Genomic DNA, 12,529 nt, shown 5'->3' with positions numbered 1-12,529 from the left:
TCCCCCGCAGTGCATGCCGGGATGCGTAGTCCCCGCCTGGGTCATGCACCTTCTCCCCGCCGGGCGCGGGGCAGGCTGGGAGATGTAGTCCAGCTCCGCAGCGCAGGCTGCTCTGCGCTGGCTCTCGGGCCGCGGGCGGCCGGACACGCGTCAGCGGCGGCCGGCGGGCAGGGAAGGTGCTTCCGGGCGCGGGAGGTCACAAGCGTGAAGCAGCGGCGCCGCTGCCCGTTGCTGTGGCGGTGCTAGAGGAGGAGCGAAGAGGGCGGCGGGGCGAGTCCGTGTGGGCGCGACGGAGGAAGGCAGCGGGCGGCTCCGCCATGTCCTACTGCAGGCAAGAAGGTGCGCCCGGCTGTCCTCCCAATGTCACGCCGCCGGGATGGGCCGGGCGGGCTGGCCCTGAGGCGGTTGCGGGTTGGGGGAGACGCGGGACGGGTGCCCGATCAACCTCAGTCCGTGAAAAGGGAGCTGCAGCCTGAGGGGAGGAGAGGCGCGAAAGCTGCCCGCGGCGGTGGGAGGGCTGCCTCGCCTTCCTCCTCGGACCTTTCTCCTCACGGGAGGCGGGAAGCCGCGGTGGGGCCGTTGGCCGGGAGGCCTAGGGGCCGGCCTGCGCTGCGGGGCGGTGTGCGGGACGCGCGTCCCGGCGGCGGGGAGGGAAAGTGCCGCTGGCTCGTTGAAACATCCCCGTGAGGCGGCCAGGGCTGAGCGCGTGTGCCCCTCGGGGCTCTTCTTTTAGCTCGCCCGGTTTGCGGTGGAGTGGCTGAGGTATGCGGTGCCCTCCCGGCCGTGGCGTGGAATGGTGCCCTCCCGTAGGTTGAGCTTCTACCAGCTTAGCTCAAGTGGCCAGAGGTGTTTTTTTTTACCTTTTTAGGGAAAACATGGTAGATGGACAGGGTGGGTAAACTGCGAGCTTTACATTTCTTTATCCATACAAAGTATTACGGGTTGTGGTATTTATGAGGCTTGACCACTTCGTATCCAGGGGGATATATTTCCCACCCCCCCCTTAAATAATGTAAAGTGACTAAATGTAAAATTTCAAACTGGAAAAAAGCCATTCTGATGTTCTAAATGCCATTTTAAAGTTACAAACTTTGTCACACTAAATGCTGATTATAAACTGGTGTGGTAGTCATGACCTATAGACCTCTTTGCTTTGTTTTTCATTTATTTATTTTAACAACATCTTGGATCTTTGCAAGATCTAGAAATTGTTTTTATGGCATCCTACAAAATTACAACGTCAGGGATTAGAGTTCCTTTGTTTCTAATTTCTTTTATATACAAAATGACTGGACATTCTACATTATAAAGTTTACTGAAATACAACTCGAGTTGATGGAAGGCTGTTTCCCTCTTAAAAAGGGTTAGATTTATCTGTTTCTCAGACATGTTTAAATGTATATTGGTTACTGAGCAAAGTAAAGGAGGTTACTGAACATCTGCAGTTGAGGTCACATTGAGGGGCAATAAGATACTAATTTATAACATGCTAAGGCACTGTAGTGACCTTTATGAATTTGGAGAATGAAAGGAAGTTCTTGAGAAACTTACCATTCTTTTTCCACTCAGTGAATACTCAGTTACTCAGTTGCATGTTCAGAGGAGTTTCAGCTAGCTGTTTGTATCTGCTTGTACCTGCCTCTGTTTTTTATAGAAAACTCAGGCTTCCAGTGGAACATCGCCCCCCCCCTCCCCCCCCCCCCCCAGCTGTAGAATCTCTTTGTCAAATCAAGAGTGGCACAAGAGCAGGAAGTACACTGTGCTGTTTTTTTGTCCTTGGTAATATTCACTGCACCTTTCAATATAGTTGGTTCTACTCTGTTAAGGTGGTGTTCAGTATTTAGTTCAGATAATTACTGTAAAATATTACAGTCTTTAATGAAGAGTACTGTTATTAATAAGTATCCCATTGAACACTTGACTGTCATTTAGTGTAGTTTTTCTTTCACTCTTCCTTTTTTTGGCCCAATCCCTTCATCCAGGTTAGTCCTGGTAAGGGAGTAGTTTGAGATTGTTTTGTAACAGCTTTTTAACTTCACAGTTCAATGAACTGCACTGTGATCTGCAGCCATTACAGTATGTTGTGAAAACTGGAACTTTAGCAGAATAGAATTTCAGTTTCATATGTGTTCCTCTGAACCAACAACTATTCTAACTGAAGGTGATTGAAAAGTACAACTGAATTAATTTTCTATTAACATTAATACATCATGTTGAATATCTCATTACCTTATGGTGTTCAGCAGCTTTGTAAATGACTCCTGTCTCAGCTTTCTCTGAACTTTTGCTTGTTGTCTCCTATATGATAGGAAAAGACAGAATTATATTTGCGACCAAGGAGGACCATGAGACACCAAGCAGTGCTGAGCTGGTTGCAGATGACCCGGATGACCCTTATGAAGAACAAGGTCAGTAGTAAGCAGAAGGGAAGTAAGGAGTGATACATCATTTATATTCTAACAGTCTTAAAAAACAAGTGCAACAGAAAACACACCTTACATGAAGTAAGAACAAATTATTCATTCATTTTTAAAGACTGAGAACAGCTGGTTATTCAGTAGATAAACACCCAAATTCTTGGCAGTTTTAACTTCCAAATTAGGACATCACAAATTACATACTTTCCTTACAGTGGGTTTTTCTTCTGCACTTTTAATGATTATTCGGAATGGCCTGTTCAAATACATCAGTTGATGGCTTGTAGTTTTGGTTAGTAGTCAGAGATATCCAGAAAAAACTTTTCCTTCCTTTCTTTTATTAACAAAGTTAGAGCTTAATCAGTGAAAACTGTGGTTGTTTTTTCCACTGTTTTAAATGACAAAGTGCATTTTTCAGAGAAGCTGAAGTGAATTACATACCACTGTCATTGATAGGAGGCTCACCTACCTATGTGCCTCTGAAATTGCCTAATTTGGTGATCTCTGAATATTCAATTTAATATAAATTATATCTGACTAATCCTGTACTATAATAGTAGCAGAACAATCAATAACTGGTAGTGATGTCTTTCAATGGCACATGACAGGTAAGTTCAAATTACTGTTTTCAACTGTAGACATCCTGCCTTGAAACGATGTAAATTAAAGTTTACAGTTCTTCTATGAGGTAGATCTAGCCTGCAAGTGGAGATTGAAGAGAGAAAAATATTTCTGAGATCAAGACTTGTAATATTCTGATTGCACAGAGCATATTTTAGGTTATTTCTAATGGGTAAGTTAAATAATCTGATCCTGATGATTAAATAAATTCTGCCCTAGGTTAATAAATTGTCAATAACATCTGTGAATTTGGACTTTTTTTTTTTTCTAATTGTCTTTATGCTTAGAGGTCTTTTAGCCTCTTTGTGTGAAGTGATCTCATTGCTTTCAACTCAGCTAAGGTTGAAGTAAATGCTTCATTCTTTTTGAAATTGTTAGAAACTAAAAGTTATGCAAGGGGCTGTGTGACCTTTAGAGGGCAGTACTTCACAGTTTAGCGGCTGGAGCACAGGGGGTTGCTTTGTTAACTGATACGGTGTGTGGTTTCATTTGAACTGTATCTTCCTATGTCATGAAAATAACTTTTTTTCATACATAAATTTGTGTTGAAATTATTTTACATTTAGCTACCTATCTTGGCTTCATTACAACTATATGTAGTCAGTAGTTCTATCTAAAAGTTTTGCTCCTCATCAGTGATAAGTCCGTTCAGTTTTATAATGACCCAAATACGAACAATGAGAGAATTTCAATTTCAGAAGAGTGTTTAAAAATGGCAGTTTGGTATCTTCCAGGAATTCTTCTACCTTCTATTTTCAGGTAGGTTGTTTCACTGGCTACTGCCTGTTTGGTGAAAACAGTCTATGCTTTGGGATTTGTCATCATCTTCAATATGGGAATGGTGCTTCAGCCCCTAAAGATGTCAGAGACCCCTACAGGCAGTAAAAGCTGCGTGGCACATCTATTACTGCCATTCCAGGGTGGAAGATGGAACCTACAGATGATTCATGTAAAGTAGTCCATCCTTAGGGTGGAAAACAATGTCTGAGGAGAGGTCATTTTTAAGAGTATTTTCTCCTGTCAGTATGCTATGTAGAAGTGAAACAAAATCAGAGTTTTTAACTCCTGTCTCAGGCAAATTTAAAATCCATTATTGGTCTGTTAACTGAAGAGTTAACTGCCTCTTTTCTGTGGATTTCAGTTTCCTTTGAAAAACTGGAGACTGCTTGCAAAATAAAGCAAAGAAAGATACTTTTTTCTAGATATCACATCTGGAGAACATACAAACCCTTGGAGATTTTTATCATTCACTGAATTGTTAAGTCACCTTGTGTAGTGTACAGCTAAATAAAGTGACTTGTTCAGCTAAGTAAATTCATATATGCAGTCTGTATTGATGTTACACGTGGTTGTTTAAAGTTCACCTATCTTCTCCCTTATAGTTATTCATGGTCTTTGGTGATAATTAAATATTCTGTTAGTAAAAGGTGTCTGTCTAGTGACAACATGTGGATGCATATTGATCCTATAACTAAACATCTATTTTTGACACAGGCTTGTAAGGGGAAAGGAAAGGGTGCCTGTCTCAGATCTAGCATAATAGAGACACATACTACAAAGGCTTGGAATGTGAACATAGAAAACAATTCTCTTGGTACCTCTAAAGAGAGGATCCTCTTCCTTCTGTCTCACGACCCACCCCTTCACCTCAAATTACTATTTTTCTGGTTGTATGTATATCACAACTGTATAGTCTTGTGCCATATATTTGGGTAATAAATTAGCCAAAATTAAAAGAGCCACTTCCTCCGAGTTTAAATGCCATATTAATTGATTCCTCTTATGTGTATTTTGCTGGATACAGAATGGCCATGGTGAGGAGGAGGTGGTTTTTTTCCTAGCAGTCCTGCATTTGTAGCATGTTAGATCACTTGCTTCCTAAACTATAGAGCAGGGAAGAAAACAAAGGAAGCCAGAAGCTAGTTGTGAGGGACCCCTTACAGTGAAAATGTGTGTCTGTGTGATTCAAAATTAGAAACTGTTTATATATTGTTAATAAGTTTGTGTTGGGAGCTTTTGTTTTATTTTGTTTTCCTTAGCATGTGGTAAGTTACTGCCGTGTTTTTAAGGGTTCTCTGAAAACTTCTCGCTTGAACAATCTCAGGCTACAAGACATCAGATCAAGACCAAGAAACAATTGACATCACAGAATGTAGCTGCATCTAATGAGAGTGAAATTTGTGGGCAGGAAAGACATATGGGCAAAATGTTTTGGAATATGTTGGAAGTACAGAAGCTCTGGCTCGTGTGGTTTTTATTTAAAAGAAAATTGGAAAGGGCTTTGCTGTACATAAAGTAACATACAGGCTTTTCTAATTTAGCTTCTACTTTGAATAGAAGACTTGGCTTCCAGTGTTCAACTTCTGTGGTATAATTAACTATAATGACTCTTTTCATCTTTTCTGCTGTGCTATGCACAGAACAGTCATATCTGGGAAAGAATAGATTTATTATATAAATATACCATAATCTGTATTGTTTTCTATTACAGCTGAAACTTTTATTTAAGGAATTGGTTTTAGGTAGGGGCCTATTTCATACTCAAGATAAACATGTAGTTTGGTATTTTTTGATAGTTCTTATCTTGCATCAGTCATTAATAGACCTTAGTTTTTGAGCAGTCTACCTTAGTAGATCATTCAGGAAAACTTGTGCTCTGTTTCCCTTGGGAGAAAATAAAATTGCATAGTATTTTTTATTTCTATCAGTTATGAGATTTTGGTAGGCAAAATGTTAATGGCTCACTTTAAGCCAAAAACTTTGAAAGCAATGAAGCCATGTGAAACAGGAAGACAGACAAACTAGAGTAGGTTCGAGTTAACATTTCATATTGCAGTGTATCTCAGAGTTCACTGAGATGTGCCTTTTAACAGCTGTGACTGATGAAAACAAATTAAGAATTAATTTGCAGCAGTTTTGAAATAGTATTCTCACTGTAAAGCTTGCTTCTGGTCTCATGTGTTGCAGATGGAGGAATTTAAATGTGAAAGATCTCTAGTTTTCATTGAGATCTTTGCTTCCATCAGAATAATTTCTTATTTTATTAGGTTTATATGAAGAAGACACTGGTGAGTTTTGTGCATGATAAATAATTCTTATTAGCATTACAGCTGTGACAGTTGGCTAAAAGGCCTTATGGAATTGCACCTCAGACACAGGTTGTTGCTGCCTTCTCCCTTCTCTGTTTTTTCAGACTTGTTCCTGTCATCTTATTTTAGAGACAATTTTGAAATGGTTTCCATAGAGGACTGATGAAGCAAAAACCCTAATTCTTTTAAGAACGAACCTGATGAATGCTCAGATGTACAGGACTGTTTTTATGACTGATGATGTCCCTTTCAATCCTGCTTCCTATGTACCTGTCATCTTACCTTGTGAATCATTGGCAGATAAACTTGTTATTGGAATGTTTGTCATATAACAGAGAAGAAACTTTTCTCAAAACAACAGTGGGACTTCATTACAGCTCACACAAAGGCAAGAGTTGATATAAAGGCAGATGGGCCTTATTTCATCCATGACATTAACAGATCCCATGAGCTAAGAGAGATTAGGTTGTGTGATGTCAGCAGTTAATTGCTAACGCAAGCCTTGTTCTGCTATGATGTAAACAGGGTTGTTTGTTTCTTTCCCAACTGCAGGCTCAAGTAGATTATGACCTACTGGATCAATGAGGTTCAAGCTGCATTTGAAAGAAGTTTAATAAAAATTTTAATGAAAAATAGTTATCCTGTCTACTGCAGACTTGCGATTTAGGAAGTGATGGATGAAATCTGTTTCCGTTTTGTGTTCTAAGCTAGCTGATACACTTACTCATAGAAGTGTGCATTCTGCTGTAATTATCAGTGAGGAAATGCTTGCCTTTATCTGTTTTTTTGTTGGTTTTGTTTGTTTTTTTTTTTTTTTAATTATGGTTTCTGTGCATCTGACATCCAAAGCTGATGCTATTTCAGTGATCAAATAGCTGCAAATCAGTGCTCATGTGATATACAAGAATATGGTTCTAAAAGGAACAATTTATTTCAAGAGAATTATTTTACAATTATTTTTATTGATGTGGTGTGTCTTCAGGAACATTTCAAGGCTCTTAATGTATTTTTTCTTTTTGAAGTATTAGAAAAATGACTATTTAAAATGACTGGTTGATGTTAGTGAAGAGTAATATAGGATTTCAAAACCTAGTTTACAAAGCAAGCCATGTTTCTTCTAGTGTATGATCAACATCTTTCTGCTTTATGTCATCCTTGACAATATGGAATCTGGCACCAGCCTTCCATTTCCTTGTCTCAGAAGTTCTGCTCTTCCTCCAGGCAGCTAGTGATTCCATGATGCACTGTACTAGGTATATCTTCTCAGTACTCTGATTATTACAGATAGTTGACAAAACTGTCTTGCTGAATAAAGCATGATCTATGAAAAACGAAGCTATTATCATAGTTGAATAAATCGTGCTAAGGAGGCTGTTGCTTTCTATAATGAAAAGGAGACTGATCAACACTGAGATTTGACTGACTCAGTGTAATTTTCTGCTGAACTGCATTGACTGAGTTGGAGCACGTCATTGATGGGTTGCAAATAAGAGTAAAATTTTCCTTTCATTCCTTTTAATATAGTAATAAATATGATTGAGCTGCTTTTGGTGTACCAGTACATAAGTTTCATGATATTGTGGCCTAGAGTCCAAGGAGTTGCTAGTGGGAGTGAAACATACATCTGGAACTTCATGATCCCACAGCACAAAGGCAATAAGTAGGTTTATCGAATTTTGTGGGAGTATTTTAGGCAACTGACTGTTTAAAGGTTTTCTAAAACTTAGAGGAAATGAATTTTCTGGCTTGCTGCTTGAACTTCGTTGTGCAAATAGGTTGATGTCTCAAAGAATTCATGCCCATTTAAGTCTTCACCTTGCTATTCCATCACTGAAGTATTTCTGTGATGACTTTAACTGTTCCAGAGCAGAAATTTACAGCTGTTCCAGTTTGAGTCTAAAATGAGACCTAACTCACTTTCATTTGTGATCGAAAGTGCAGCTTGGTGTCTGGGAACCAGCCAGGCTGGCATGCTCTCACTATTCTCTGTGTTCTGTGGCATGTGACTTAATCTGTGTTTTACAAATAAACTGATTTTCATTTTTGTAATCCTGGTTTTCCAGTTCAGATTTTAAGGGGGAAAGTTGTGGGTTAGTATTCCAGAGTTCATTTAAAACAAGAAGAAAAATGCACTATGAGGGTGGTGAGGCACTGGCACAGGGTGCCCAGAGAAGCTGTGGCTGCCCCCTCCCTGGAAGGGTTCATGGCCAGGTTGGACAGGCTTTGAGCAGCCTGGTCTAGTGGAAAGTGTCCCTGCCCATGGCAGAGGAGGGGGAGCTAGGTGATCTTTAAGATCCTTTCCAACCCAAACCATTCTATGATGATCTATCCAACTTGATTTAAAAGAATTCTAGACTGGAATTAAATTGTTATTACTAGTATGACACGATTTTAAGGCTTGCTTCTTCCCCTGACAGAGTCTGGCTTGACTACGTTCTGATCTTTTCTGCAGATTCCTTAGAATATTCTCAGTGGCCTGTAGTCCAGGGAGAAAGACTTAATTCAGGCATGGATGTAGAACTGATCTCACTTGTGCCCAGTGAAGGATCATACAGATCAGAGATAGAAAGACTGGCCAAGAAGTGAGGCGCGTTTAGCACCCTTGAAGCTACAGAACTGATATGGCATTCTTAGTATTTCAACTTATACCTCCAACCTAGCAGCTTTCACTAAATGAAATCAATTTTTGGAAGGAGCGTTTAACTTTTCTTCTCTCTTGTTTGTTCAGGATTGATATTGCCCAATGGAGATATCAATTGGAATTGCCCATGTCTGGGTGGAATGGCTAGTGGTCCCTGTGGGGAACAGTTCAAGTCAGCCTTTTCTTGTTTCCACTATAGCACAGAAGAAATAAAGGGATCAGACTGTGTGGACCAATTCCGTGCCATGCAGGAATGCATGCAAAAATACCCAGATCTTTACCCTCAAGAAGATGAAAATGAAGAAAAAGAGAAGTCAAGCAAAGATTTGGAAGCTACTTCTATGGAGGCTTCTGCTGCCAAAGAGGAGAAGGGATCTAGCTAATGAAGATGCAAGGAGGCTGTTGTCTCCATTTCTCATTTTTAGAGACATGGACTTTTGCAGTATGTCTGAGTTGTCAAGAAATGTTTCACCGTTGTTCTATACACTGTATTGTAGTAAATAATTTAATTGCTGAAGGACAAATCTCAGTGCTACAACCTTGCAAATAAATACTGCAAAAAGAATGAGTATATGTATGTACTGTGTAGCCTGCTATCAGACACAGTTTAGTACTTTAACAGCTGTTCTTCATCCTCAAGTTCTCCTTGAGTTTTGACTTGAATAGTGTCTTTTAAATATATAGCTTTCCACTAAAATTCCACTAGCACACCATGTCTGTCTTCATTTCAGTGTGTTCCGATCAATAGCTGCTCTTTTTTTTTAATGTATTCTGTTCTAGTAATAGAAATTGCATTAAATGATTGTTTTTCTTTAAAGTTTTTTGTTTTTTTTTTTTTTTTTTTTTTTTTGCCAGAGTGATACAGGACATTGAAAATGGCCTAAATCTAGAATTTATAAAATAATTTCAAATGGTTTTACTGGATTATGATTGCATTTTACTACTGGCAGCAGGTAAGGATGACCAGAAGAATGTTGAAATGTGTATCTCCTTTGATTTCATTGACTTGTGATGGCTTTTGCATTTTCAAAAACGGTGTGTTGTGCAACAATTGATAAAGGTGAATGGAAAGATTGTTTGTCACTGGCTTTAGTTTTGATCTGAAACCAGCTTTTGGGTTCCTTTAGTTAGTACCTGCTCCGTCAGTGTGTAGACAGGCTCTTGTAAAATAGTTTGAGAATGCAATGAAAATGTTACCTGGTGTAATGATCACAAAACAGATACTGTGACTTAAGTGCATATTAAAAAGCAAATACTTTTTACCTTCATTGAAAGCTCCTGTGTCTTTGTGGTGTGTTTTTTTTTCTTAACACTGCTTGGATTTGAGATCACTCTTCTGCCTGTAAGCAGACTTTGAATAGGTTTTGGGGTTGTGAAGTTCAGTTGCTCCAGCTTGTCAGATTTTTCTTCTTGTCCCATTCTTCTCTCCCCAGCCCCAAGCAGGAAGGCATACAAAATGTAAAGCATTTTCAGTAGCTATAGTAGACTGGATCATGAACCAGCATGACAGAGGGCCTGAACAGCTTTTAAAATATGTGAAAAATACTTTCAAGGTGCAAATAATTTAATAGTAATTCACTGTAGTTTAACACATGGATAAAGGAACACAGCATTGTTTTTCTTTCCTATCAAAATGTAGGCTGTGAAAATTGTATTACAAAAAAAAATGTACCTGTGGCTTCAGTGACTATTCACTGCAGAGCTGTTTGGGGTTTTTTTGTCTCTCCTTATGTGTTGGATAACTTAAGCAAAGCATTAAAATTTGCAGTGGCAATAATGCTGCCCAGTTAGTCTTCTAATGTTTAAACACTTGTCTGTCTCTGTGAACAGCAGTCTTGAGTGCTCAGGAACATTGCTTCCATAGAATGTTTTGGTATGTTTAGTTTTGTAAGTTATTTCTCTGTTAGTGATGATGCTTCTGAATGTTTAAGGGGGATTTCTGTTAAATTTTTACAGTGTGTTTGAGCTGTTTATATTTCAGTACAGCTGTTGGATACTCAAAAAAAAAATGTAGGCAATTGAATAGCTGTCAGCTACTCAGTTCTGAGGGCATGGGTAGCAGGTACTCTCAGCATCTCTTTGCTTTTAACAGAAACAAAGTGTGACAGAGCTTCTCAGTGTGACTCTTTCAGGCGTTGGAAGACAAATGCCAAGTTAACCTGAGTAAATGGGCACAAAAGCGGTAGTGATAAACCTTGGCACTTAGGCAATTGGACCATGAAAATCAGATAGTCAATCAGATAAACACTGGGCACCAAATAAAAAAAAAAAATCGTATGCACCCAAGCTTTTGGTTGTTCAAATGGAAATCCAGTGCATTATTTGTGAAGAAGCAAAAGCCATTTATGAAGGGGTGCTCTGTTCTAAGAACAGTTTGCCTCTTTTTTTCTGTTGTGCTTTTCTTTCCCACGTTGCCTCAATGCTCTACAGGTTTGGGATTTATCTGCAGTAACAGTATTTATAGCATCTGTGTACAAAACATAAAATGTAAGGATCCTGGTCCTACAGTAGCTAGGGTCCTGAACCTGATACTGACAGGGGGAACTTGTAACATATAATCTAACATTTGAAGGTGTGTTTAGGATGGAGTTGCTTATTTCTGACTGTGCTGTGGTTTGGTAACCTTGTGCTAGATCCAGTACAAATATGGAATATGTGTAAGGGCCCTACATCAGAAACTGTGAAAAACACTATGTGGTGTGTTTGAGGTGTTTTGAGAAAGGAAGTCATAGCTCTAATCGTATGGAGGTCTTTGTGGAAATTATCACTTTCTTTTCCTCCTATCCTTGTCAAATTAGAAAGTAGTGTTAACTGTCATCACTTCGCTGCATTTGTGTTCCGGATAATCCCTTAAAAGTGGAAATGATGTAACTTGGACTGAAAAAAAAAAAGTCTCTCTTTTCTCAATTTTTTTTTTCTTCCTCCTCTCTTGCTTCTGCTCCTGCTGTGAGTGCCAGCCTGTTCTATTTTTGACTGATTTTTTTTTCTTTAACCATTAAAAACTTAAAATAGTAATAAGGATTTGCTTGACAAGATATTAAGGCTATATATTGAGATACAGTGTCCAGTCCCTTTTGTTTTCTGATTTGGTTCTTACAGTACCTTTACTGCCATGGAATTTGTATTTTGTTATGTTAAGAGAATTAAAATGCAGTCAGACTTCCTTCTGGATTTTAAGTTTGTGACAACCATGTAGTATAGCTTTCACTTCAGTGAAAGATTAGGAACTGGAAGGTAGATCATCAAGAAATACATATTGCCACTTCCTTGGACCCATGAAAGTGAAGAAAGAGAAGCTATTCAGTGTGTATTCTGCAGCTGATTTTGACAATTTTATGGTCAAGTTGTCTTTCTTGACCATTATACATCCCTTGAAAGCATTACGGATTTTACACAGAGATTACCATCTCTAGTAGTAGACTTGATTTTATCTCTAGATGAACGGGTCAAAAATAAGTTGTCTGGAATTTCTTTTTTTCCTATGTAAAACAATGCAGTTGTCTACGTATAGATAATGTAACTCCTTGTTTCTGTTATGTTTCCCAGAATTCTTTTGTTTACGTGATTTTCCTCATAGTTGCATGTTCCCATTTTAAATCTAAAATCAATCAGTTGTTATTTTAGTATGTAATAAAGATGATAAAATAATCCCTGACAATATGTGGCAAGCTTGTGAAATAAGCAGATGATAAGAAGTTGCATTTTTGTTGTCAGGATACAAAACTTAAAGCTGCATATTGCTGTCTTGTTCTAATGTGTTT

General features: G+C 38.9%; 1 protein-coding gene across 1 annotated transcript; it reads left to right on the top strand.

Moving 5' to 3' along the window:
- The first annotated feature begins 115 nt into the window (after positions 1 to 115).
- On the top strand, positions 116 to 10,042 carry CHCHD4 (coiled-coil-helix-coiled-coil-helix domain containing 4). Its single transcript, XM_032994889.2, has 3 exons — positions 116 to 339; positions 2,310 to 2,408; positions 8,856 to 10,042. The coding sequence occupies exons 1-3, from the start codon at positions 318 to 320 to the stop codon at positions 9,149 to 9,151; spliced, it is 417 nt and encodes a 138-aa protein (XP_032850780.1). The 5' UTR covers positions 116 to 317; the 3' UTR covers positions 9,152 to 10,042.
- The last annotated feature ends 2,487 nt before the right edge of the window (positions 10,043 to 12,529 follow it).

Source organism: Tyto alba, unplaced genomic scaffold, assembly GCF_018691265.1.
Source record: "Tyto alba isolate M040663 unplaced genomic scaffold, T.alba_DEE_v4.0 Super-Scaffold_3, whole genome shotgun sequence".
Taxonomy (NCBI): domain Eukaryota; kingdom Metazoa; phylum Chordata; class Aves; order Strigiformes; family Tytonidae; genus Tyto; species Tyto alba.
This window is presented reverse-complemented; position numbering and strand designations above follow the sequence as displayed.

Bases quoted from the DNA above. Each gene is read 5' to 3' on its own strand.
- CHCHD4 (XM_032994889.2), top strand. From the start codon at position 318: ATGTCCTACTGCAGGCAAGAAG. The intron at 340-2,309 runs GTGCGCCCGGCT...CCTATATGATAG, and splicing joins GTCCTACTGCAGGCAAGAAG to GAAAAGACAGAATTATATTT. The intron at 2,409-8,855 runs GTCAGTAGTAAG...TTGTTTGTTCAG, and splicing joins TGACCCTTATGAAGAACAAG to GATTGATATTGCCCAATGGA.